This window comes from Chamaea fasciata, unplaced genomic scaffold (genome assembly GCF_029207755.1).
Source record: "Chamaea fasciata isolate MVZ Bird 193981 ecotype frontalis unplaced genomic scaffold, bChaFas1.0.hap1 SCAF_5, whole genome shotgun sequence".
Classification (NCBI taxonomy): domain Eukaryota; kingdom Metazoa; phylum Chordata; class Aves; order Passeriformes; family Sylviidae; genus Chamaea; species Chamaea fasciata.
In genome coordinates, this window is record NW_027094090.1 from 65,377,939 (window position 1) to 65,403,943 (window position 26,005).

The following is a 26,005-nucleotide window of genomic DNA, read 5'->3' on the forward strand; positions in this document are numbered from 1 at the left end:
ACGGCTGTACTGTTATTGCCACAAGAAATTTGGCAAATGGCACTGCTCTTTCTAGCTGATCAGTAGGCATGAAACCAAAAGGGAATTCCAGTCTTGGAAATTTATTTCTTGTGCAGGCAGTACTTAAATACTAAGGAATTTAATTTTCACATGAGGAAGTTGTATGTGAGGGGTCTGTCATTCCCCCACCATGTTCTGAGATGCTAACTGAATTCTCTCATCACCCTTTTTTTCTTTTTATAACAGGAGTGTAACATCTCACCTCTGCAGACAGCATTTCTGGACCTGCTGACACCTGTGCCACTCAGCCTTGCCTAGTGCAATGTCAGGTGAGCACACAGAAATTGCCACAGTATCTTCTCATTTGGTTACTTGCTCTGTCTTCAGCTGAAACTTGATAACAAAGATTACTGGTTTCAAGAGCCATTCTTGTCATGAACATGCTTTCTGGTCAGATTGAGAGAGAGAAAACTTTGTGACCCAGCAGCCTTTTCACTCAGGGTAAACTCAGTTCCTTCTCTTACCATGTAGAAGCTTTTTCAGCCAGTGAACACAGAGCAAGGAGGTTGAAATCTGGTCTGCCTTTCCCATTTTTCCTTAAGGTTTGCTTAATTCTGTTCTCCTACCCAAGATTTCCCCCAAAGTGAGTGGCTCACAATAACTGAGAGATTTTTGCTTACAATGGTAGCTCTAGGACAGGCAGAATGCTGAGGAATAACTGGAGTTCAGTTATGGACTTCTGAGATACAAGCTTTGCTAAAACTAGGTCTTCTTAGAGACGCAAACTTTCCCATCCTGTACTTTTTTCTAAACCTTCCTTCCTGGTCCAGCTGGTTATTTCAGTGCACATAACCCTGGGGGAGACTATGCTTCAAGGCCAAGTAGACCTTTGTCTTGCTGATGGAACAATAGAAGACTTGGGACATGTTTATCTGTTTCAATTGCAAGACTTGATGTCTGCTTGTATTCCAAGGGAAGCTGTTCACTGGGACTCTAGCTGAGACTGAAAAGGTGCTTGTCTTGAACACAAAAGGCCAAGATTATAGGCATACTTTCTTTCCTGCGGCTCGCTATACATGGTCTGACAATATCCCATCCCGCTGGGAAAAAAGGGAGCAGCTGAGCATCTTTTTGAGGTCTCTGATTTTCCATTCTGGTGCCTGAGTGACAGAGTTTCAGGGAATTTTGGAGTGCTGCTGGTGCTGGTCCGTAGGAGGAATTTACTTCTGCAAAATAATATTTATTTGGTGATGATACCCCTCGCTTGTTGCTGATCACACGGTTTTTCCAAGCAGGTGTGTGATCATATGATGCCATGAAACTATTTCTCTTCCCTTAAAATCACTTTCTTAGAGGAAACTCCATTTGGCCCTTTTGCCTCTTTTGCTCAATCAAAAGGAACAAAACTATCTGAAATTACTGTCTTCCTTGGTGAAGTAGGAGCTGTCTCAGTGTTTAGAGTAGCAGTAGCAACAAACTGATGAGTGAGTCCTTCCCATGCTGAAACAGTCTGTATGGAGTGTGTGTCTTCCAAGGGTGTTCTTCCAGGTTTTCACTGCTATGTGTTGATCTCTTTCTGTTTAGGGCATCACACTCCCTCTGCTGGGGGTCCCTTCTCAGCACTCACACCCAGCATTTGGCCTCAGGAGATCCTGGCAAAATACACACAGGTACAGTGTGGGGCAGGGTGGGGATGTTCTCTGGCTCTGCAAAAGTAGAGGGAAGCTGGTATTTTCTGGTGGTCTCCGAAAGCCACAGGGAAAAGGAGGGAGAGGTGCACTTTTCCTCCAATGCTTTGGTTGTGGACTTCACATGTTTTGTGGTTGCATTATGGCTCTTGTAAGAGGATCTTGCAGAGTACAAGGAAACTTCTGTGAATTATTTCCCTGCTGTTTTGCAACTGTTGCTCCACTGTAAAATGTTGACACCCTCAGGGAGCCTCTGTCATCATCAGGCTGCTCTGGATGGCTTGTGCTTGGCAGGAAATGCTAGCCTCAAGCTTGTAACTATGTGGGTAGAGCAGGAAGAAAGGAAGCAGCTGTGGGGTTTTGTAATTTAGCCACAGTGTCTGCTGAAAGCAGATTAAAGCTTTCTGTGGAGGTATATGGGCAGTGCATCTTGGGTGCTGCCCGGGTGCAGTGCTTGCAATAGTCCCCACAGGAGGTGCAGGTGGGCTTGTAGGAAAGGGGAGAGAGCAGTAGGGTGTTACTCCTAAAAAAAGCCTGGAGGTAATCTCCACTGTGTATCCCCCAGTATGCCCCAATGCCAACCATGAGCACAGATGAGGAAGGTTGAGATTTGGGTCAAGGACCTTATGTTTCTTTGGCCTATAATTTGGACTTGCATCACAAGTCCAAATCCCAGTTTTGCCTGCTGCCTTTCAAAGGAAATTTGAGAGCAACAGGCAGGAGATGGAGTGATGCAGGGAGCTGAATTTGCCGTGTGTGTGCAGAGGTAACAGGAAGGATGGCTGTGTATTAGTGATGCAGGCGGTAGAGGCCACTTTGGCTGGTGCGTATATATTCCTCAGTCCATGAGGAGGGCTGCATGTCCCTCCAGGTGGGCAGTTCTGATCTTGATAAGATGCTGAGCTCAGGTCCTGCTGGGAAAAATCTGTATAGTTTTTTCCCTGGAGAAGTGAAAATGGGAATGGGAGGCAATGTTTTTTCAGCTGGGAATTGTGGTGGGAGGCTTTAAAAATTAACAGGCAAGGGGTCTAGTTGCTCAAAGGGCACAGAGTGGGCAGTGGTGGGATGAGGCAATATCTATGTGTCTGTTTGGTTATTCAGTGATAAACTGCTGAAAATGTCTGTTTTCCTTCCTCATGTCTCCCAGAAAGAAGAATCTGTTGAGCAGCCAAAGTTCTGCTATGATGAATTTGGTTTCCGAGTTGACAAGGAAGGTAAAACCAGTCCCGTCCCTCCCACTTGCATTGTGTCCAGCCCTTCCCATGCTTTCAAGTGTGGCAGGATTTTGCAACCATTCTGTACTAAGTCTTGTCTACCCACATGTTTCTGTATCCAATCATTTGTAATCAAGTGTATTAGATGTGCTGGCCGTATGGAAGTCCAGAGCATAGACTATGCAGCAGTCATTTCCATCCCCTTATGTTGTGCCATGGGGAAGAGGGAGAAAAGTTGAGGAGTTACCTTTTCCATTAGCAGCTGCATTCTGGAGAAGGGCAACTTTCTCAGTTCACAGTGGGATCTCCGTTGTGTTCTGTAGCACTGCAAGGGCGCATAGCAGGCACAGTGAAATGTGCTGTCTGCTGAAAAACTCATGGTCAGGGTGAGTGGTGGAATGTTCTGCCCACCTCAGCATCTCAGCAAAGTGTGGGGCAAATTGTAGGGGAAAAACCTACATCCTAGTTTTTCTGCAAGCTATGGAGGCAGGCAACCAAATAAAAGGAGGCATGGAGTGCTGTTGAAGCTGAGCATTGAACTACAACAGCTGGTTGCCTTAGCAAAGAGGAAGAGAAGGGAGTGCGAGATGTAGGAATTGTCTCATGTGCTCTGCAGGTCCTTTGCAGGGCTCAGGCTACATAATTTAAGGGCAGAAGTTGTTTGCATGTGTGCCCTGAGGCACTTTGGGTCACAGAGGGTCTTCTTTGAAGCAATGACCTGAAGATGAGTGTAGAGTCTTAAGGCAGATTTGGGAGGAAACCGCCTAAGGGGCCCTCCCTCCCCTCCCCCAGCCAGTTCAGGAAAAAAAACTTCCTCAGAGAGAAGTGGAAAGAGCCCTGTTTATTGACAGGCGAAGCACTCCCCGGCACAATAAATTAAATAAATTGGACAATACCCGATGACAAGAACTTTGTGCCGCTCTGGAGAGATGACAGATTTAGAAAAGAAGTCCTTCCTGAAGGTGGTTGCTCTGTCTCAGTCCCTCTGGCGCTGGGAAACATTGCTGTGCGGAATGGTTCTTGGTTGGTTCCAGGTGCAAGCCCCCACGGCGCTCCCCCAGGTCCTCAGTCCAGAGAGATTTTAACAGTTCCAAGGGAAGGCATTAAAAAGGAGAAAAAAAAAACAGGAAAGAAAAAAGGAAAGAAAAAAAACAGGAGGAGAAGAAAAAAACCCAAAGCTTCTCCCCCTCTGCTAGCTACTCACTCCCTAACTAACTACTGAAAAAAAAAAAGCATGAAGAGAAAAAAGATCTCTCCGTCCCTCACCATGTGTTACTGAATCCGATTCTCAAGGCCAGCCGGCGGAGGAAAGTTTCTGAAAACAAACCACGCACCTCTCCCTTCCCCCTGCTCCCAGACCCAACACCAAAGGCACAGAGGGCCATATCCAACAGAGACCCAACAGACGATTGGGGATACAAACCTCACAACGTCACCCCAGGACAACGAGGACAGAACACAGTGATTTTTTTTCAGCCAGAACATTTGATAGACCTGTGCATTATAAAATCAGCAGAAAGATTTGGAGTGCATTGTTGGGATGTATTATATGATGATGGACAGAGTGCCTTATGTCAAACCTGTCCTTGCACTAAAATATCTACTTTAGGAAGCCAGCCTCAGGGTAAGGTGCTCTCTCATTGTGAATTTGGAAGTGTCCTTATTAAAGTGTGATTAAATATCCCGAAAGTTAACGTTTTGTCCCTCATTACTTCCATGAGCATATAGCTTCTGCTTTCCAGCTCTGAGGCTTGCTATGCTTTTGTCAGCCTGATTTACAGAGCCTTACAAAACCCAGCAGGATGACTGCAGCCAGGATCTTGTTTAATTCCAGCCACGCTGTGCTCTAAATCACGAGTAAGTAGAGACTAGAAGCCTGCCGACAGCTTCATAGTTCTCAAGGTCCCAAGCCTTTTGCTTATGACCATAAAATTTGCTGCATGGAGTAGGCAGTTAGAAACCAGCCTTTGCCTTTCCATGCTCTGACTGGGAGATAGGAGTGTTTTGAATGTGCTTTTTTCAGATGGCCATCCTATTCCCCACCCTGCTGTGTGTTCATTTCCTCTCCTGTTCCCTCTCTCATTTGTCTCTATTCCTTTCTCTTCCCTTTGCTGAAGCAGATGGTGCTGAGACGAACTCCAGCAAGCTTCTGGGAGTTCCACTGATGGAGGAGCCACAGCAGAGGCTCAAGTGGCAGGCTCATCTGGAATTCACACACAACCATGATGTGGGCGACCTCACCTGGGATAAAATTGAGGTCACCCTGCCACATTCAGACAAGCTGCGCTCCCTGGTGCTGGCTGGCATCCCACATAGCATGAGACCACAGGTGGGAGTGCTGCCTGTTCTACGCAGGCACTCCTGCCTGGAGTAAGAGATCATAGAATGGCATCTCTTGGTTGAGAGGGTGCCAGATTATGGCTTTCTGTGGCAGTCTGAGTGACTTCTGTCTCTGTTCACCCTATCCCCCCAGCTGTGGATGCGCCTTTCAGGGGCTTTGCAGAAGAAGAGGAACTCAGAGATGTCATATCGAGATATCGTGAAAAACAGCTCTAATGATGAAACCATTGCTGCCAAACAGGTGGGAGATACTTCCTAGTGCTGAAGGGCAAGATACTTCCTAGTGGGAAGAAGGGCAAGATTTGCTGTGTGAGGGAGATGGGGTGTCTACCTGACACTTGCAGCAGGGGCAGTTGAGAGGATGTGTGGTTAAATCCTGCTACAGCTTAATCCTATGGGGCGTATTTCTCCTCTGTTTTGTTAGAATAGCAATTGTTTAGCTCTGCTCTTTCCTAGGACAGCAGGGAAAGGGTTTGATCCAGGCTGTTTGCAGACTAGAAAAACGCTGCAGTTGCTTTTCAGCAAACATCCTCATATTCACTGAGGGAAGAGTGGAAGGCTGACAGATGCCTCTGTTGAGGTTGTGGCAGCTGCTTTCTTGAGCTGTCTTTGTTCCCTTGAACACAAAGTTTTGGAACACCAACAAGACTATTAAAGGGTGTTTTCCCTCTTTCTTTGACCTCACGAATTTGGTCAGGTCATTGTATTTTCTCTGGAATACGTTTATTGGGAAGCCATACTTGACATCCAGGCAGATGTAATTCCCAACTAATTAGTGTATGTTTCCTATTGTCAGTGGTCTAGGGTCTGAGTTTAGACAAGCATTTCTAGGGATGCGGCAAGCCACTGTCTGCACTGGCATTTTCTCACATGTCAATGAAGGCTGTTAAACTGACCCCAGGTACTTGGACTGGGACGCCTTCTTTGATGCCTGAGGACTTGTGGGCGGGTGTAGGGAGGCAGAGTTCCCTGAGACAGAGGCTGGAAGTGCAGAGAGCTGAAGGCAGTTTTTCAGATGCTGCAAGATGACTCTGTCTTTGTTTATGGCTGCCTGGCAGATTGAAAAGGACTTGCTACGCACAATGCCCAGCAATGCCTGCTTCTCCAACATGAACAGCATCGGGGTGCCACGGCTGCGCAGGATACTACGGGGACTTGCCTGGCTTTACCCAGACATTGGATATTGTCAGGGCACTGGCATGGTAACCTGCTTTCAGAGTGTCTTTGATACAGATCAGTTTGTCTCCAGTTGCTACACTGGAGCGAATGATTTGAGGTAGTGCTGCCAGATACTGTGGTCTCCAGACGAGCTGAAGAGAAATCCCTTCTACTTGGAATACTTTTCGTAAGGAAGGGAGAGTAGAATAGCACCACACATCCAAATATATGGAACACTTTGGGCCATCTGTTGGGGAGGGGGCAGTCATTATACTGAGGAGAAATCCCTCCAGTGGAGGCTGCAGTAGAGCTCCTGCAGAAGGAAGATTTTTGTCACCTAGATGCTGATCTGTCTCTCCATGTGAGAAAGAGGGGAAAGAGTTCTACTCCTCTTAGAACATGCAGTTTTTCTTCCTTCAAAATCCTAGGTGGCTGCCTCTCTGCTGCTCTTCTTGGAGGAGGAAGATGCCTTCTGGATGATGTGTGCTATCATCGAGGAATTAGTTCCTGCCTCCTACTTCAGCACCACCCTTATGGGCGTGCAGACAGACCAGCGTGTATTGCGGCAGCTCATTGTGCAGTACTTGCCCCGCCTGGACAAGGTGCTTCTGGAGCATGACATTGGTAAAAGTGTGCCCTAGAAATTTCTTGCCAGGGTGACATACAGACAAAGAGTACTGTTCTTTTTTCACAAAGGGGAGTGTCAGGGAGAGGAGCAAACCTCCTGACCCTGGAGGGCAGTGCGTGGAGGAAAGCCCTTAAGAGAGTCCACCTTCACTGGTTGACTGACTTCCTCTTTTGTGGTTATTTTCCATGTCTTTATTCACAGAGCTCTCCTTGATCACCTTGCACTGGTTCCTCACCTCTTTCGCTAGTGTTGTTGACATCAGGCTGCTGCTGCGTATTTGGGACCTCTTCTTCTACGAGGGCTCTCTGGTGCTGTTCCAAGTCACTTTGGGCATGCTAAGTATGAAGGTAATTCCCAAGTCCTCTCCCTCCTTTATAGTACTTCAGTGTTTCATTCTGAGATTTAGGGGCAAGAAAGTTTTGTATTCACTTGCTGTATGTGGTTAGGGAGTGTGTTAGGGAAGACGACTTCCTGCTGCCTTTGGAACTGGACATTGTGAAAAACTTCTAAGGCACTTCACTGAAATTAGAGATTGCTGTGCATGCCTCATTTGTTGCCACATAATTTAACTTCATCAGCTGCCACCTTCTAACCAGTCTAGATCCTAACCTGAGGGTCCATCTTACCTAATCCAAAACCGAGATGCCTCTTGATTTTGCACAATCCAAGAGGAAGGAGAAGGCCAAAGTTGTGATCATCTGGGAAGTTTTGGATAGCATTGCTTGAATGCTCTAAGAGATGAACATTGTTCTGACTGCATTTGATTTGGCTGGCCTGATCTTTTCCTGTGTGAAGGGCAAGGGTGATCATGTTCACCCCTCCAGGAAGCAAGAATGACTGTGTTGTTGCAGGAGGATGAGCTGATCCAGTCCGAGAACTCTGCCTCAATCTTCAACACATTGTCAGATATCCCGAGCCAGATTGAAGATGCAGATATATTGCTGCAAGAGGCCATGCGCGTGGCTGGCTTGCTGACGGACGTGGCAGTGGAGACCCAGCGCCGCAAACACCTAGCCTACCTCATTGCTGAGCAGGGGCAGCTGCTCAACTCCAGCACCACTGTCAACAATCTATCTAAAGTGAGTGCACAGAGTTCCACTGCCTATGCTGCTCCCTTTTTACCATTCCTTATGTATTCCCACCCAATTACAGTTTGTGAGCAAGAGATCTTCCTGTTTGAGAGGATTTTTGGTTCCAGGATAATAAGTGAAGAAAATGTATTGGAAAGTTCTGTACCAATGAAATGCTGCCAGATCTGTTCTGGTGACAGATGAATCCCCAGATAAAAGGGATATTAGCATTGATTGTAATTATCACTCATGAGAGTGATGGTGAAATGCGATGCGTTTCATTAATGGAAACTGAAAGAAACAACAGAAAGAAATAACATGTGCTTTTGGCAGGCTTTGCTTGAAGCACACAGAGTAGGAACTGGGTTTATTCCATTAGTAAGAAACTGGTGCACTAAAGTAAACTTGGAAGGTAGAGTCAGAAGACAGCAGTAGCTGCTTTTGAGAAGCTGAATTAAAAATGCACCTGTGTTTAATCTTGGACTAAAATCTACAATTGTAGACAAGACACTCAGGCAGTTCTAAAATGTAATACCTATTCACTTAGAAATTTATATACGATTACATGTGGAACTGCTTTTTACAACAAATAGAATTAGTGTTAAAATTATTTACATGGATTGTGGTTGATTCTTCAACTTCAATTATGCTTTTGTAATATAACCTGTTTCCCATGGAGCATATGGAGCAGTAGAAATGATTCAATGCATTAGGACTAGAACAACTCCTGCCTAAAACTGCCAGTTCACTGGCCTGCCCCTTCTAGTGGTTGCTTGCCCAGAGTTGACTGGTGTGGAAGGTTGCTTTATTTTATTTCTGAAATGTGTCCTAATGTGTGCGCTTTGTTCTCTCTTTCTTCTGTCTCCTGTAGATTGTGCGGCGCAGGACTCAGCGCAAGAAATCCGGCATCACCTCTCTGCTTTTTGGTAAGGACAATCCTGCACCTATCATGTGTAGTTGATGGCTGAAGCAACTTAGGAAGGAGGGGAGCAGGCAAAGCAGGGAAACATTGGGACAGAGAAGGGAGCCAGAACTGAAGGATGAGAGGGAAGAAGTGCAGTTTACTGCATGCTTTCTTTGATCTGACCTCAGAAAGTAAATTTTAGGTTAGACAGTCCATGTACAGTGACCAACAGGAGGTGCAGCTCAGCCCACCTGTAATGTCCTTCTTGGAGTGACCAACAGGTCAAACACATTTGCTGGCAGACCTTATGCAGTCCACGGGCTGGATGTGGTACTCTCTGATCTTGCTCTGCTCAGTTCAGGAACATCTCTGAAGATCTGAGACAGGGCAGGATATCTAGTGTGTCACCCATCAGAATTATAAATGAAAGCATCATTATATTTCCCCTTACTTATTCTGGGAGCTGTGAATGCTTTTGACTCTTAATTTTCTTCACTTGTGAGCCAAGCCAGCATATTTCCAGAAAGGGCACAGTCAGAATAGCTTTTGCAGGGGTTTAAGAGTAACTTATTTGTTGACTTCATAAGAGCCCTTTCTGCTGTAAGCCTTGCTGTCATCACCTTGCTTGAAATTGGCTAGCCTTCTTGAAATTGCCACATATCACCACAGGAATTGTTTTTCCAGAAGAAGACAACATTGAATTTACGGGGCTCAAACAGTGTTCCTGTTGTGGTTGAAATGGCCTGAATAAATCAAAAAATGGGCTTTACTGATCTTTCCAGAGAGGAACTTTTCTGATGTTCTCTAGGAAGCTGATATATTGTCACAGGCTTCCTACAAACACATGGAGTGTGACATAGAAAAATTATGGTAGAATACCCACGATGCTGTAAAGTCAAGCATGCAGAAGTGAAGAAATGCAGGAAAAGTTGCTGGTGCAACATGAACTCAGAGCTTTTGTATGTAATGTTATTATACAGCTGGTAGAGACTGAACTTGGCTGGGAGCTTGGCTGCCACACACATCTTTCTTGTGTCTCAGGTAGTTTCCTTGACAGTTTGAGTATTTTTATGAAGGTGGTAGTGAGTTATGCACATGCACAAAGATAAACTTTGAGTTCAAGCTTCAAAATATATCAGTGATAGAACATAGATAATTGATAGGGTTTTCTCATTTTAGTCGGGCTTGTGTACAATGACCATCATGTGTTTTACCTAACATTATTCTTTGTATTTAAAATATTGGTTAAAACTGAGAAGTTGTCATCCTGCAGCAGTGGACCCCAATGGAAAAATTCAGCCCAAGTGAAAGGAAGGAAAGCTTGTATGTGATTGTAGTGGTTTGGAAGCAAAACAAATGAGAGGCTTCAAGTCAGAGATACAATTTAATAGGAAAAAAAAAGAAAGAAAGTAAAATAAAATAGATGCAATAATACAAAAGGCCACTGACAGAGTCAGAATACAGCCTGAGCGGAGTGATGGAAGCAGTCCAGATGAGGTGGTCTTCCTGAAGCAGTGATCCTGTAGAAAGGTCTGGTAGCTCGGGTCCTCTGGGAATCCAGTGGGTAAGCGCCCCTCTAGTGTTCAGAGTCTCAGCTTATATCCAGGCTGGAATGCTTGGTTCCTCCCTCTGGGTGGAGCATCTCACAATGAGATGGTGAGTCATGTGATAAGGCCTGATGGGCCCATTAACAGGAGGTAGTCCAGGAGGGGGTTATCTGTGAGCTGTGTAGCAAAGGTGCTGATGGGCCCATTAACAGAAGATAAGCCAGAGTGGAGGAGGCAGGGAGCACTGCCTCACCTGGTTTCAACAGTTCATGAAGATGGTGATAGAATATACTTCAATCCAGGACAGTGATAAATTCACCCTCTACTGAGAACTGATAATCAAATCTAAATGTAAAGTCTTCTGCCTGTGATACTTAGTGTGCAGAACTGGTAATTAGCCCTCCTCTGGCAGGGAATGAGAACTTACCCAGAGCTTAATTCTTCTCCCTTAGAGTGAATTCAGATGTGGTAGTAACTTGGGCAGGAGTCATAGAGTCACAGGAGCACTGTTTAGAAGAGACCTCTCAGTGTCTGTATTCCAGCGTTTCCTGCTTGAAACAGACTCTTACTTATGCTAGATCAAGTTGGTCAGGACTTTCTGTAGTTGAGATTCAAAGAGTTGAACCAGATTTACAATGCAAGAAGAGAAAAAAATAACAAAAGATAATTTGGTGGAGAGCAGAATGTGCAAGAGGTGTTTTTCCTGTTGTGTGGCCATTGCACCAAGGGAACGCCGAAGAGCTTATCCTGTGGCAGAGCTGTGCAGCTTGTCAGTCTTTGCAAGCTCAAAGTAGAGCCTCCTCATGTGTGGCTGATCATGCACTGGTTTCCTGTTTGGAAGTGTAGGTGTTGAAGTTTGAAAGTGTAGTTGTTGAGTGGCAGTGAGGTGAGTCTGGGGGACATGCCAGTTGCTTTCCTCTGTACCATGTCCACTCTAAGGTGGGAGAGTATGGAACTTGCTTCCCACGTCTCCTGCTTGTGTTTGGCTAGGATTGATCTGAGTACAGAGGGAAGAGCATGGTGTTTTGGCCAGATGGGACTGAGAGATGACAGAAAGAATCAGTGATCTATGTAAATGAGAGCAACCCACAGTGCTAGTATATCTGTGGTTTAGTTTCTTTTCTAGTTGCATTCTGTTTTAGCAGCATGAAATTTCTGGTAATCCCGATGTCTACATTCTCTCCTATCTATTTGCAATATTTGCATCTCTGAATAGTAGGAGTTCTTGTATGCTCTGTACTTACCCCTGCATACAGAGGAGGAGATTTTGTTATTTTCTTTATTGCTTGGACTGGGGTAAACTATGCCCTACAATTTTTCTAGCCCAGAAGCAAAATTCAGTTTTCTCTTAAGCTCTGTGTACCTGATGTATCTCAAATAATTTAATGTAGCAAATAGAAAACAATTACAAAAATAATTTTATATCTGATTTTGTGCTTTTATTTATGTTCCTAAAGTTTGGGTCCTTTTAATTAGGATCACATGGTATAAAAAGATACTGTTTTTTTAAGTGTTAATCACTTTTCACTTAGCAGAAGCTTAATGTGTATATAGCTGTTACAGCAGCTGTAGCTCAGGCCACACTTTATTCATATTGGTTTCTATAATGCTGCTAGAAGATAAGCAGAGTACTAATTTGTTAGCCAATTATTTACTCGGCTCCTGATTAAAAGCTGTGTTTGTACAAACATTGAAGTTCAGTGAAAAATACATTAGTTTAAATGTTAATTTTTTTTAATCAAGCTACCACATCTTCATTATATTATATAGGGGGCAAAAACAGATTTACGAAAGTAACCTTTGGATTTAATACAAAATGATTTTTTTAGAAAAAGAAGCAAAATGTTCCCAAACATCATGTACCCAGTATTTAAGGCATTCAGATACTTTAATTGTCTAAAGAATCCATCCCATCAAGTATCTTTCTGCATAAGGTAATAGACATAGGCTGTCAAAACTCCTGGGAGGATTAGTGATAGTTGAAAGATGCTTTGGTAACTTTTACTTTGTGTTCATGACCATTTCTGTGCACCCCAAACATTTGAAGTCTGGCTTTTAGGGAGGTTGAGGTCTCTTATGGCTCTGACTTCATGACTGGCACAGGAAGGTGGGCTGTCTTGGTTTTTCAGATCTTTTCCAAGACTCATTGAAGAATGTACTCTCAGCCTGTGAGTTATACAAATATCAGAAGTAATTCAACCAAAACCTGATTCAGTTTCAGGAGAATTTCAGTTGAAGGGAATTATTGCAAGTTCCCCAGTCTTGTGTCTCACCTTTGAGCTGACTGTATATTATAGACACTTCTCTAAAGTAGTACCTTGGTGTACTGAGTTTCCCAGACAGATCAGGGATGACATATTCCAGTTCCATATGCAGTTTGAAATATTATCTCCTTAAAATTTGATGCAGTCAAATTGGTGTTTCCTATTTACATTATTGAATAGATTGGCAATAAGTACCTGGCTTAGTTTAGGTACTTCTGATGTTAGGCTTTTTTGGTTTCTTCAGAACCAGTAATTTCTGATGGTAACAAAAAAAAAAAAATACCATGTACTTGCTTTCCTTCCCTCACCTTCCCTCTGGCTGCATGGGCTCCACCAGGGGATGATGATCTGGAGGCACTGAAAGCCAAGAACATCAAGCAGACAGAGCTGGTGGCTGACCTGCGTGAAGCCATTCTCCAGGTGGCACGGCACTTCCAGTGTGTGGATCCCAAGAACTGCATCATTGTGAGTGGAAACAGCTGGATCTGCACTGCTGTGTGCTACAGGCATGGGGTTTGAGTGTTCAACACAGGACAGGGCTGTTTCAAACACTCCTGAAGTGTGGGTTTGAGACAGAACGTGCCAGTTGTAATGGCTGGAGGGTGAGGCTTGCTTAATCCATCTGTGGTGGAGGAGGGCTGTGCTGGGAGGTTGTCTGTTTCCAGGAGCAGGAAAAGGTTTGGGAACAGGGGCAGGCAAGCTTTGGCAGATAGCTAGGAGTCACCTGTGGACTTTTGTTCCTGTCTGCTCTCATGTGCATGCCTGCTAGGACCTGACCCCAGACTACAGCATGGAGAGCCACCAGCGGGACCACGAGAACTATGTGGCCTGTTCCCGCAACCGGCGCCGCCGAGCCAAGGCACTGCTGGATTTTGAGCGCCACGATGATGATGAACTGGGCTTCCGCAAGAACGACATCATTACGGTCTGTCAGCCTGGGGACAGGCACCAGGGGTACAAGCAGACCCAGCTTGTTTGGGACACTACACTACGTCTCCTGCAGGGAAGAAAGAGAGGAGATAAGCTCAAACCCCAGTTAGGAGCCCAAGAGAAGCAGCTGCTGCTCTTAGGGGCTGCCCGGGGATGAGGCAGTATGTTCCTGTGGGTGTTGTCTGGTGGGTCGTTCTCACTCTACCACAAAGTCCCTTTCTTGCCTGCTGTGCAGCTGTGCAAAAGATGGATTTGGTCCAACCCAAGTCCCAGTTTAACACTGCACACTGAATTGTGCTAACACTGTAAAAGCATCGATTTGTATTTAACTGTGAGCATCCCATCTGAAACTGGGGAGAAGAGGATGTTTGCAGTAGCTTTGTGCCCTTGAAGGCCCTGGGCCACGTGAGAACATTGGTAAAGCAGTTGAGAAGAAAGTGGTTCCTCATTGTGGACACACAAGTCAGGCAACTGTACCCCTCCTGCTACTGCAACCTCTTCAACTAGTATTTTCCACTCCCTCTTTTTCAGATCATTTCCCAGAAGGATGAGCACTGTTGGGTGGGAGAGCTGAATGGACTGAGAGGTGAGAACAGGATGGGTTGCACTGGGGAGAGTGGGGCCAGATGCATAGCATCCATTCATCTACAACAACTGCTCTGGCAGCAAAGGCTTTGCCAGGTACTCAGAGTATCTGCCGGGGCAAAGGAAATGTATGAAAGCAGTCATGCAGCAGTGACCGGGTTATTTCTTGCAAACAGCAAGTTTAGGCTCCATCCTCCTGGCACAGGGTGGTTGGGTGCATGACATCACTGTGGGCAGTGTCCTGCAATTGGCTTTCTTCTTAGTTACTGAGATTTTGAGGCTGCTTACTTCCTTCTTTGGGGGTGCGCCCTATAAACTCTGATTTATTGTCAGTTCCCACTGGGCTTTGTGTAAGGATTTCTCTTTGTCAGGCTCATCTCTTTGTTCACTCGTCGTAGGTTGGTTTCCCGCAAAATTTGTGGAGATCTTGGATGAGCGGAGTAAAGAGGTACTTAACACCCCCCCAATTACAAAAAAACTTCACATTTAAAAAAAAGGGTTATGTCATAACTGGAAAAAACACAGTTGAAAAGAGCAATAGATTTCCCTCCTTCAGTCTGTTTGCTTTCTCTGGCCATTTTGTGATGTGATCAGGCAGCTTTTCTTCCTAAGCCTGTTTGTTCAACTTCCTCACGCTGACCAAGTGGAGAATGAGGGCCCAAGAGGGCTGCCAAGGCAACAGTGTGGGATGCCTGGGGTTGCAAGGACCCTAGAGATGAAAGCTAAGAAAGCAGCAGGGAGAGAATCAGGGCAGTGTTTCTGTCTGCTCCCAGCTGCCTGTGTTCTTTTGCTCCTTTGAGGCTGTACCTATGGATCCTGCTCATCCTTTATGACCATGACAGTAAATTCTCCCCAAGCAGCTGTCCCCAAGGGGACAATCTGTCTTAGGTCCTGTTAGAGCTGGCAGTGATGGGATGGCACTTATCTATAGCAGATACTTCAGTATGTCCTCCAGATGGGGGTAGTGCAAATGACACAAACAGCAGCAACTGTTGACCTAAGCAGGCTTCAGAGGAAGTGGAGAAGGCCCAGTTCTCTCTTCTCAGCATTTGAGGAGTGAGGAAGAGCTCAAAGGCTGACCCAAGGCCCCCTAGAGAAGCCCCCAGAGAGATGTCGCTATTGACATATCACTTCCTTCCCCTCTGTCAGGGCTGGTGATGCCTTAAGTTTTAGTTTTCATGTTTTTCAGATTCTGTGCTGCCTAGGGGTTTAGTTCTGAGCTTCATATTAGGTGCTAGTAAGTTCTCTTCACAGTGTAGGTAGACAAAACAAATCCTTTTCTTGCTGAAGACCAAGGACAATGAGTACAAGTTTCAGGCTCAAAAGCATAAACAACAGTGGACTGAAGAAAGAAAACAATTGTGAGGCTTCACAACCTGAAGCTGTAATTGGACAATTAAACCCCAATATGCAAATGGACCAAAACTTATAAAAGTGTAAGACCTTGTGCCTGGTCGTCCATTTTTGTGACCATTCTAAGTCCTCCTTGGGTGTAGCCCTGGTCAGGCTCTTGTCCTGCGCAAGGTGTACCCTTTAAAGCCTTTCAATTAATATCTATTCTCTAGCTCTGTCCAGTCTCTGTTCCAGGTCAGCCTTCCTAAGGCATCACTAGCTCCTTAGATGCAGATCACCTCTCTGTGCATAGAAATGTCCTGCACTGCTGAGCATTTCTCCTCCTAACTGTGGAAACAGAAAGGATCCCACTTACGCGAGTGTTAACAGACTGTCAGCATGATACCTCAAAGTGGTGTACCCCCTGATCTGAAAATTCCTGCCTGGTTCTGTTTGTCTTGACTTTTAGCAACTTACAGAATCCCAGAGACCCTCAGTGCAAGTCCCTCTCCATACCTTAGCACAGTCAGCATCAGACCATCACATTCCTATGTGCTGAATGCTGCCGGGATAGTACTGGGGTCACTTGCATTGTCTCCTGGGCACCACTAAATACAAAGGTCCCAGGAGATCCCCTGCAGTAGCACAGGATACAGGGCCTTATGCAAGAGCATGAGAGGTAGGGGGGAGGAAGGGGTTCTGGCAGGCACCTGGGAGTGGAATTGGTCTGTGCAGAGGTATAGGTGAGTGGACCACCTCCATGCTCTGCCCCTTGAGACCTGGCTTTTCCTATTCTTCAGTACTCCATTGCTGGAGATGACTCTGTCACAGAGGGGGTGACAGACTTGGTGCGAGGGACACTCTGTCCAGCCTTGAAGTCCATATTTGAACATGGATTGAAGAAGCCATCTCTGCTGGGGGGGGCCTGCCACCCTTGGCTGTTCATTGAAGAGGTGAGATATCCCAGTTCCTTTTATGAGGCAGTGTTGCCAGAGGGCTGAGGTGATGGGTTGTAGGGCAGGTGTGCTGAGTGTCTCTCTGCTCCTCCAGGCTGCAAGCCGAGAAGTGGAACGGGACTTTGACTCGGTGTATTCTCGCCTCGTGCTCTGCAAGACTTACAGGTCTGTGCCCTGCTCCTCCATGCTCATCAAACTGATACTGCTCTGCACCTTGGCAAGGCTCATGGTCTGCCCCATCCTCCTGTGGGTGTGGTGTCAGCAGGCTGCTGTGCCTGCGCTGACCTGAGGCTGGCAGTGGATCTTGTCCCCTCCCCTGGCTCCTGTGTTTCTGGGTCTGTATCTGGCTCTCTCATGGCTGTGGGAGCATCTCTGGGCTCAGCAGTAGCACGAGAGCTGTTGGGGTATGAAGCAGGAAAGGCCTGCATGTACCCAGGGTGTCTGGAGCTAGCTGGGTCTCTGCTGTGATCTTTACAGGCTTGATGAAGATGGCAAAGTCCTCACTCCAGAGGAGCTGCTTTACCGGGTGAGTGCTGCCCCAAGCCCAGCCAGAGCCCATTTCGTACTTTGGGGACATTTCCTGTGGAGACTGTTGGAGGGAGATGCTCAGGAGTCTCTCAAACTTTCCCTTAGACCCTCTGGTGCTAGCAGGGGGCACTGGTGAGGGTGGGAGCTCCAGGGAGGGCAGCATTTGGCTGTGTTGCTGAAGTGGCTGCCCAGCAGTAACCACACCTTCCCTTCCTTCAGGCAGTTCAGGCTGTGAACCTGACACACGATGCTGCACATGCACAGATGGATGTGAAGCTTCGTTCACTCATCTGTGTTGGACTCAAGTGAGTCATCTGGCCCCTGGTACCTTCAGCATTTTGGGTGCAAAGAGCTTGGAAAGGGACAGAGTGGGCTTAAGGGCAGCAGAAGTTTCAGTCTTAGGCCACAGCATCATTCCCCCGCCCCCTCACTGCAGACTGTGGATTACACTTGTTTCTTGAGCATTGTGCTGGCCTGATTCCTAGCTGGAAGCAGGAGCTCCTATTGTATGGAGTGGCTCTCACAAGTTTACAGGGTTATCCTGTTCCCACTGGGGACAGGGCTGTGGGTGGGGGTCAAAACTTGGGCTGAAAATAGACTATCCCAGAGGGATGGGTTTCTTTCCCTGGCTGCAGCTGAGTAACAGGCCTCTACCCCATTGTTGCAGCGAACAGGTACTGCATTTGTGGCTGGAGGTGCTGTGCTCAAGCCTGCAGACCATAGAGAAGTGGTTCCATCCCTGGTCGTTCCTGCGCAGTCCTGGCTGGGTGCAGATCAAATGTGAGCTGAGGTGAGTGTCTCCATGGCATGTCCTCATGCCATTGTCTGGAATAGATTTCCTCCTCCTCTGCTGGAGGTGGCCTCACTATGACTGAGTTTGGGCCCTCTCCAGTGAGTTGCAACATGGGCTGCCCAGGCATCCCAGCCACGGAGATTTCCTGCTGTGTGCTGAGGCAGAAACAAATCTCTGGATAGTTTATTGTGAGGCACTGTGCCTGCCTGATCCAAGACCAGAGCTTGGCTCCTGGGGTCCTGTTGAGACAAGCAGGGAGCCTTTGCCTGCCAGCAGTCTCCTGCTGTACACATACGCTGATGGAGTCTGCCTTTCCAACCCCACTGCTCTCCATGTCCTTTGCCAGCCACTCTTAAGTCCAAGCAGGGAGCAGGGAATGTGCTAGGGAGACAGTTGCACAGTCATTGGCTGGGATGGAGTCAGTCACCACTGACTCCCTGGTTAGGTGAGCGAGTGGTGTTGGGGGCTGAAAGTGGCTTTAGTGCCTGAGCTCTCATCCCTGTGGCTCCAGGCATCCATGCTCCTGGCCCTCCTGCACTCTGCAATGCCAGGGGAAGTCCCAGGGAGCTGGAGGGGAAATCCCCTGCCATCACTACTGCTCCAGTCTGGTTGTTGCTGCCGTTCAGTGGGAGCTGGCTTTTGTGTGCACCACCCAGTTGCCTCAGGCCCTAGTGGGAGCATCTGTAGCTGGAGCAGGCCTGTGTGCACACTTCAGGGTGTCATATTCTCAGCCTGCTGCTGAATAGGAGGGGGTTTCTGCCACCTCTGGCCTGCTGTGTTCCACAGCTGCTTTCTCACAGCATGCGGGCAGTCGGTCACGCCAAAGGACTGAGTGGGATTGGTTCATGTCTTATGTCCCACTCCCAGCCAGCAAGGGTGCTCCCCGTGCCAATCCCTTAGAGCACTTCAGCTGCAGGACACTTCTCTTGCTCCAGGGAGGGGGCTGCAGAACTCTGATGTGCTACAGGCAAGGATCAGCTTTCAGGAGAGGAACCTGCAATCTTCCTTTGCCTGCTGTGTGCAACCCTCAGCCAGGTGTGTCTGCAGTCCCCCAGAGCCTGGGGCTGCCCCTGCCTCCCTGTGCCGTGGCACCAAGCTCTGTAGGGGCTGCACTTGAGTCACATCTTCAAGCTCCTTCTTCCAGCCTGGGCCTGGGAGGATATGAAGCCCAGAGAGGAGGGGGGAAAAAGGGAGTGAGTGACTGCTGCTGTCTTTTCAACATCATCAAACAAGGAATTTCATCCTTGTAAGCTTAGTGGTATGCCAGGATAAGCTTGAGACGCAGTATATTTGTGTGCCTAGGGCAGCAGTTGTGGGCAAAGGCTAGCAGTGTGGTCTGGGGGGTCTGTTTTAACATTGTTCTCATCTGTTTTTGCTGCAGGGTCCTTGGCAAATTTGCTTTCAGCCTCTCTCAGGACTGGGAGCTGCCAATAAAGAGGGAGGTAAGTAGGTGACATCTTTCATTCTCTCACACAGCCAGGGGCTTCACTTACTGCCTCCCTCTCCCAGCTTTCTGCTTCAGCCCATCCTCTGCCTTCTCTGGAGCCAGCTCCGGAGGCTGTGGGTGGGGCTGCTTTTCCTGTCAGGGCAGGCTGTGCAGCAGGAGCTGTGTGGCACAGGCAGCTGCCTGCCCTGCCCAGCTGGGGCAGAGGAAAGTGACAGGCTCCCTTTCCCCAGTGCTCTCCAAACCGAAGGGCTTCTCCCTGTGCCAGCTGTGCAAAGGTGAGAAGTGCAGGAAGCTGTTCTGTCTGGGTGCCAGAGGCCTCGGCACGCTCAGGCTCTGCCTGCAGACACAACCTCCCATTTTTTGGGTGTGCTGCACTGACCCAAGTCTCTGTGTCATCCTACAGGAGAAGGAGAAGAAGCCACTGAAGGAAGGGGTGCAGGACATGCTCGTGAAGCACCACCTCTTCAGCTGGGACATAGATGGGTGACCTCCACCCCATCCTGGGGACCTTCTCGATGGCACACACTCCTTCTCCACCCCCTCGTGTCTCATCCCCTGCCCTTCCCCACCCCACCCACTTGTATCTGTGACAAAATCCTGCCCCCTGGGGGCTGCCAGACCACCTGGGACAGATGGAGCTGTGCTGAGAGGCTGAGCTGCAGACCCGAGGGGGCTGATGGTTGAGGGTGATGCTGCAAAGGAACAAGTGTGTTCTGGCTACAAAAAGCAAGTGCCCCCTCCCAGCTTTCCACATCTCTGCCACCCCCATCTTCTGCTTTCCTCAGCCCTGCCTCCCCACCAGTGCCCAGGGGAGCAACCTGTCTGGAGCCATTGTGCACTGCTCTGTGGGCTGGCAGTCACATGGCGGGTGGCAGCATGTCTATGGCTAGAGCTGTGGGGAAGAGATGGCCCTTGTAGGGTGGCTTTGATCCATGATGGCTGGTGCCATTGACAGGTGGCACTGCAGCTGCATGTGGAATTGGGCTGGTGAGAGACTCACTGCTGTACAGGAGCAGGGAGAGCACATCCCCTCCCCATGCCAGCCAAGGGCTGTCCTCCACTGGGGGACACATAGACAAGTTCCTTTGACTTGGAGCTGAGAAGTGGGAGCTGGCATCAGTTTCATCCCACCTCCCTGGCACTGGTGTGGAGTGTTGACAAGAGTTGCCCAAATTAACCAATCTGTTACCACTGTAACAGCCTTAGGGATGGTCTTTGTCCCCTCTGGGAGCTGACAAAAACCACCTCTCCCCTAAACAAGAGTGTTTCATGCTGTCATTTTAGTCTCTAGATGACTTTTACTATAACCAAAAAGCTGTAGATTTACTCCAGGAACATGTATATTTTGGCACCACTGTAGCTCAGGACAAGGTTTAGGTTGGAGCCTGGCTCAGGGAGACTAACTTGTCCTCCCTGCCCTGTGATGGTAACGGGGGCGTGGGTCAGGAGTGGAGAATTGCTGCTTTGTGGTGGTGGTTCTGGATATGGAGTCTGTGGCTTTCAACTAAAAGTGCTTGTCTGTGAGCACAAACTACTGATGGGATAACATTAGATTCTTACTTTCCTTTATTTGGTAGGTTTGTAAATAAAAACTGCATCTTGGGAGAGTGCTGGGTATTGTCTTATTTTTTGACAGGGCCAGGACTCAGTTTAAGATTTCCTTTCTGCCATTTGACAATGGCGATCCCATTTCTGTGCTGGCACTGAGGGAGCTCCTTGCATTGGAGCAGGCTACAAGGTCAGGCAGCAGCCAGGGCACAGCCAGTTCTGCTGCCAGCAGTGGCAGCCCTGCCTTGTCTCTGTGCCAGCCCTAAGAGCAGGTCCACACCAGAGCCCTAGAAAAGCCAGAAGTACCAGAAAAGACGAGTTGTAGGGACACTGCAGGGGGAGGACCCTTAGGAAAGGCAGAGGAGCTAGTAGAAAGGGCTGTGTGGTGGGGACAGCAGTGTTGTCTGTACAAGACATGTCTCTGGAAAAAGCAGGTGTACGGTGAGCTGCAAAGCACGACAGTAACAGGGCACAGGCCTTTGGGAGAACTGTGTTTAGAAGTCCAAGCTCATGGGAGGGTGGAAGTTGCAGCATATGTTCTGATTTGAGAGTGTTTCCAGTGACGGTAATTCCTTTGGAATGTGGCTATGGAAGGGGCAGTGTCACCTCACTACCACCTGCGGTCCAGACAAGCCTGCTGGGCTGGGGGAGACTCTAATAGCTGCCCCTGGTAAAACCTGCCTCTGGTTGCAGGGTAGGTAATTTCCATGCACTGAGGGAATCTCCCTGCAGCTGAGAAGGATGAGCCACCATCACTTAAGCTGTTTTTTTCAGGTTTGAGAAAGACACAGAAGGATCACCCACCCTTTCAAGCTGGAAAAGGCAGAATGGCCCCAAGCCCTCCCACCAGCATAGCAGAGAAGTTTTTGAGAATGTGGCTGTTTGGAATTTTTTTAATAAAATGGGTTTTTTTCTTCAAATATTTGTAACTGAAAAAATAATTCAATTTAAAGATCCATTCTCTCCCCCATTAACTTGTCACTTTTATACTTTTCCAGTTGAATACTTGCTCTGGATCTGATGCCCCAACACCATCCAACTCTGATGGTGCTGATCACCCCTCATCATTGGCTGCATAGTGGAAGGGAGAGTGCGTGCTAGTCAAATACACATTACAAACAAGTAGTGGTTACAGCAGAAAGATTCAGGATTACATTCAAGGTAGAGGCAGAACATCAGACTTCGGTTTTCCCAATGGGTGCAAAGATGTATGTCCAGGGGAATACCTCTTCCAACAAAGAATGATTGAACTATTATTCAAAGAAATAATAGTAAGAAAGCAGAGAACTGGGCAAGCCTGCTCTGGGCACTGCTTAGGGAAAAGACTTTCTAACATTTCTGGGGCTGAGGCACCACCTTCCCCTGTGCCCACAGGCACAGGGTTATCACTCACTCTCCTGGCAGAAGCCCCTTGTGTGGAGGGGCTCCCAGAAGTCAGCTGGGCTCCTCAGGACACGAGGCTTTTGGTTCTATATCCTCTGGGCTTCTTGAAGCTCTTCAGCCAATGCAAGTATGTTAGGCAAAATTAAATTCAAAACTAAATTCAGTTTCATACCTGATGGTGGATGGGTGAAGGTGAAAGGGAGCAGCTGCGAGCTCAGCCTTTCACCGGCAACCTCTGGGGAAGGGCTACACTGGTATCAGGCATTGGCATCTCTCTGCCAATGACTCGAGTACCTGGCTCAGGGCAAGGAACCAGGGCTAGGTCAGGCCAGGACTGTAGCTGGAGTGCTCCCACCTTCCTCTAGGAGCTCATTGCACTTCATTGATAATTTCCTTCTTAACAGCTGAAGATTTGTAATTATTTGTACAAAAGAAATCATATAGCTGTTTGTTTGGGTGTTTTTGTTGTTTTTTTTCTTGTGGGGGCTACTGCAGCTGTGGGCTGAAGAACCTGTTTCTGCTTGAGTCTGACAAACAGGCAGCTTTACATTTTCCCATTAGCATTTCGGAGATCCTCCCACTCCCCCCATACTTTTACCCCTTAGAAACTCCTTGCCCCCGCTGCCCTAGAAGAGCTGGTGAAAGCTCTGAAAGCTAAGTACTCTCTGCTCCCAGTGAACACCTGGGCTGCACCAGGAGAGAATTCAGGGAGGGCTCAGGAGGATAAAGGGGGTGCACACCAGTCTCTTTTATTCTGATTTTTAGGATGTCACACTGTAGCTCAAGGAATAGAAAGCCTGTGGGGAAGGGGGAGGGGTGTCTTGTCCTCCCCAACCCAGACACTGAGAGAGGCAGATAAGAGAGAACTTGCTTACAGCTCAGGGCCAGAGGAGAGAGGAGGGGACAGAAAGGAAGCTGCCAGCAGGCTCCCCCTGCAAATGATAAAGAAAGTGGCTCCCCATGCAGTTAACAAGCAAAGGGCTCAGGAAAGCAGGAGTATCTCCCAGCTGCAAAAAGGCACAACACCACCCAGCTGCAAGTTCAGTAGCTGAGGGATAGCATTGTGCAGGGTTGGTATTCACCTGCCTCACCACGGACCACAGGTACCAGCACTCCTGTGGCACAGCCTCACCCTGGGAAGAGGACCAGGTACTAAAGTTGCAAGGGAAGCAGCACAAGGCTCACAGCTACCACTCCCCAGCAGGAAGCTCTGAGGCCCAGCATAGGGGAAAGGTGGGGACAGCATCCTCAAAGAGATACTGAGAAGGATGGCAGTTGATCCTTTCATTGCCTGAGCAGGTCAGTACCTTCAGTCTGCAGGACTTCAGAAGCCACAGCTTCCTCCGCCCCACTCAGCACAAGCAGCCTGGACCCAGCTCAGGGCCAAAGCAGGGACAGCCTTGCGGTAAGGTGGCCATATCCACGTAAGCCATGTCCCACCTGCTCAGTATGGCTGTGAGTTACTACTGACACAGGAATTCTAAAGTAACGAGAGTAACAGCAAAAGAGTGAGCCACAGGTCTGGTGTTCCACCCCAGAGCCTTGTCCAAGGTGTAGCATCATCATGGCTCTGAGGTCCTGGGGGCTTGTCCACCCACTCCTCAGTCTGCAGTTCCACCAAGGCACCACCCTGGGGCCCTACAGGGACACAGGACACCAGCTCAAAGTAAGCAGGCATTTACTTTGGCCTTTTACCCTGTAGGACTGGAGGGAGGGAAGAGCAGAGGTCAGCTGCCCAATACTTGCTTTAAGGCTCCTCCCCAGAAAGGGGCCCTCACAGTCACTGAGCCAGGACCTGTGCTGTGTCACACAACACCACTCTTGCAGTCCCACTTCCCCTTCCTTGGCTACAGGGTCCAACATCCAGCCCCAGCTGCTGCTTTCCACTGGGGCATGTGCTACAGTGAGGCACCAACACACCGAAGATAGGAGACAGATTGCACATAGCCCGCAGTGATATGTTACTGATTGCCACCTGTGCCCCTCACCCGCTCCCAGGACACACAGGCGCTTTCATATCCCTGCCCAGGCTGACTGCCCTGCTCACCTGGGGATGTCATGAGTGCCGTGGGAGCTGGGGGCAATGGGCTGTGCCTGGCAGTAGTTTTAACATGCAAGGACCTGATTTTGGCACCTTAGAAAACTGTTTTGCAGCCCGAAGTGAGTGAAGCAAGCAGGCAGGCTGGCAGGCCTCTGCCAAGCTCAGTGATATTTGGGAAACCAGGTTGGTGGGGAGCCCTGGTTCCCCCCTGGCTATGTTTAGCGAAAGTGCCTGTTCTGCCCAGTTCCCCTCAGCCCTGCAGCAGATCAGACCCTCCCCTGACAGATGGCAGGTGGTGAGGAGGGCAGCTGCTCTGGCCCCCAGACAGCCCTCCTGCCTTTGTGTCCTGCTCCAGAGGTAGAATCTCCTTCCACAACTGTTAAGACCGACGGTGCTGGGGCAGCATAGCTCCCTGTATCCACCAATCCCAGGAAGGTGCAGAGTGCTGCTTCTGGCAACAGCTCAGGCAGCATTGTGCTCTGTCCCACGTGAGGTAACAATGGGCTGCCATTGCTCCTGCCTGGAGGAACAGGGGCTTCTGGCTCTGCTCTCACCCTGGCTGGGCCAGGCTGTGTGGAGTGGGCAGGAGGCCACCAGCCTCACAGCTCCTCCTGCCTCTTGTCCCCCCCGCAGCCATTCTCCCTGCTCTGGCCTGGCCCACTGCCAGCTTCATGCAGGAAGGACACTGTTACAGGAGTAGTACAAATACTAGGAGTTCTTTCTTTTTTCTTTTTTTTGGTTGACTGGCCTCTTCCCTCTCCATGCCTGTGCCCTCCCACTCCCATTCCCTTCAGTCTCTGTTCACAAAATTACAAGCAAGAATCCCAGTGCAGATGCAGATCATGTCCATCCAGAAAGTCTGTAGAAAAGAGGCTGGGAGCCATGGTGCTCAGGGGAGCCAGGCTCATGACAGAACCCCCTGGCAGCTCCAGCCAGTCCATGCTGTCCAAGTTAGCCTCAGCCAGATCCAGGGCTATGCCCCCAGACGGCTCGTGAGTGAAGTGCAATTCTGAGGTGTCCATAGGTGAAGGCGGGTGGTCGAGGATGGCCGAGCTGCTCAGCATCTCACTGTGGAGGTCATCAATGAGGGACAGGGGCTCCGGCCCATCGTGGCCTGCCGTCAGCAGTGGGAGGCCAGTGCTGCTTTCCAGGAAGTCCTCCAGCCTGCCCACGGGCACCGGCTGCCCCAAGGACACCAGCACTGCCAGCTCGGAGGAGTGGTGGCTGCTGGGCGACGGAGAACAGGCCGGGACTACAGGTGGTTCTTTCCCAGCTGGGGATGACTGATCCTTGAAGTCAGCAGAAATCTCTGTAAAGGGAACAAATAGGCCAGGTAAAGAAAAGTCTGTCTGAACACCAGAACGATCCCTCCCACCCACCAGGGCCACAGACACCCCCCAGACTAAGCTATCAGCTGGGATGAGGAAACATTCTGTGCCTGTGCTTGCCTCGCTACAGGGAGTTTTCAGCCCACCTCCATGAAATTCCATCTCTGTCCAGTATCTCAGAAGCTATGTGCCTGAATCTGATGCAGCAGAGCCAACAAGAATCACAGAATCATATTAAGGTCTGATTGACATCGCCCTCAGTGCCTTAATGACTACTGCCAGTGCTAAAGGCACTGGAAAGGACACCAGAGAAAAGAGTAG

At 48.6% G+C, this 26,005-nt stretch overlaps 2 protein-coding genes across 8 annotated transcripts in view; one reads left to right on the top strand and one right to left on the bottom strand.

Moving 5' to 3' along the window:
* SGSM3 (small G protein signaling modulator 3) overlaps positions 1-21,852 on the top strand; it is a 31,921-nt gene extending 10,069 nt beyond the window's left edge. For 2 of the 3 annotated variants that reach the window (XM_066184187.1, XM_066184188.1), the window contains 21 exons: positions 247-329; positions 1,585-1,670; positions 2,836-2,902; positions 5,023-5,231; positions 5,376-5,483; positions 6,301-6,444; positions 6,829-7,024; positions 7,230-7,375; positions 7,880-8,107; positions 8,970-9,024; positions 13,151-13,278; positions 13,583-13,738; positions 14,275-14,329; positions 14,727-14,776; positions 16,461-16,613; positions 16,711-16,781; positions 17,094-17,142; positions 17,364-17,449; positions 17,812-17,934; positions 19,319-19,379; positions 19,788-21,852. In XM_066184187.1, the coding sequence (XP_066040284.1) occupies positions 323-329; positions 1,585-1,670; positions 2,836-2,902; positions 5,023-5,231; positions 5,376-5,483; positions 6,301-6,444; positions 6,829-7,024; positions 7,230-7,375; positions 7,880-8,107; positions 8,970-9,024; positions 13,151-13,278; positions 13,583-13,738; positions 14,275-14,329; positions 14,727-14,776; positions 16,461-16,613; positions 16,711-16,781; positions 17,094-17,142; positions 17,364-17,449; positions 17,812-17,934; positions 19,319-19,379; positions 19,788-19,871 (2,262 nt within the window). In that variant the 5' untranslated portion in view covers positions 247-322 and the 3' untranslated portion in view covers positions 19,872-21,852. Of the gene's footprint in view, positions 1-246; positions 330-1,584; positions 1,671-2,835; positions 2,903-3,145; positions 4,760-5,022; positions 5,232-5,375; positions 5,484-6,300; positions 6,445-6,828; positions 7,025-7,229; positions 7,376-7,879; positions 8,108-8,969; positions 9,025-13,150; positions 13,279-13,582; positions 13,739-14,274; positions 14,330-14,726; positions 14,777-16,460; positions 16,614-16,710; positions 16,782-17,093; positions 17,143-17,363; positions 17,450-17,811; positions 17,935-19,318; positions 19,380-19,787 lie in introns of those variants that run through there. The other variant, XM_066184189.1, reaches the window with a different exon arrangement.
* Positions 21,853-23,048: 1,196 nt separating this feature from the next.
* Positions 23,049-26,005, bottom strand: part of MRTFA (myocardin related transcription factor A) — a 91,397-nt gene continuing 88,440 nt past the window's right edge. For all 5 annotated transcript variants that reach the window (XM_066184185.1, XM_066184184.1, XM_066184182.1 and 2 more), the window contains one exon: positions 23,049-25,665. In XM_066184185.1, the coding sequence (XP_066040282.1) occupies positions 25,166-25,665 (500 nt within the window). In that variant the 3' untranslated portion in view covers positions 23,049-25,165. The remainder of the gene's footprint in view (positions 25,666-26,005) is intronic.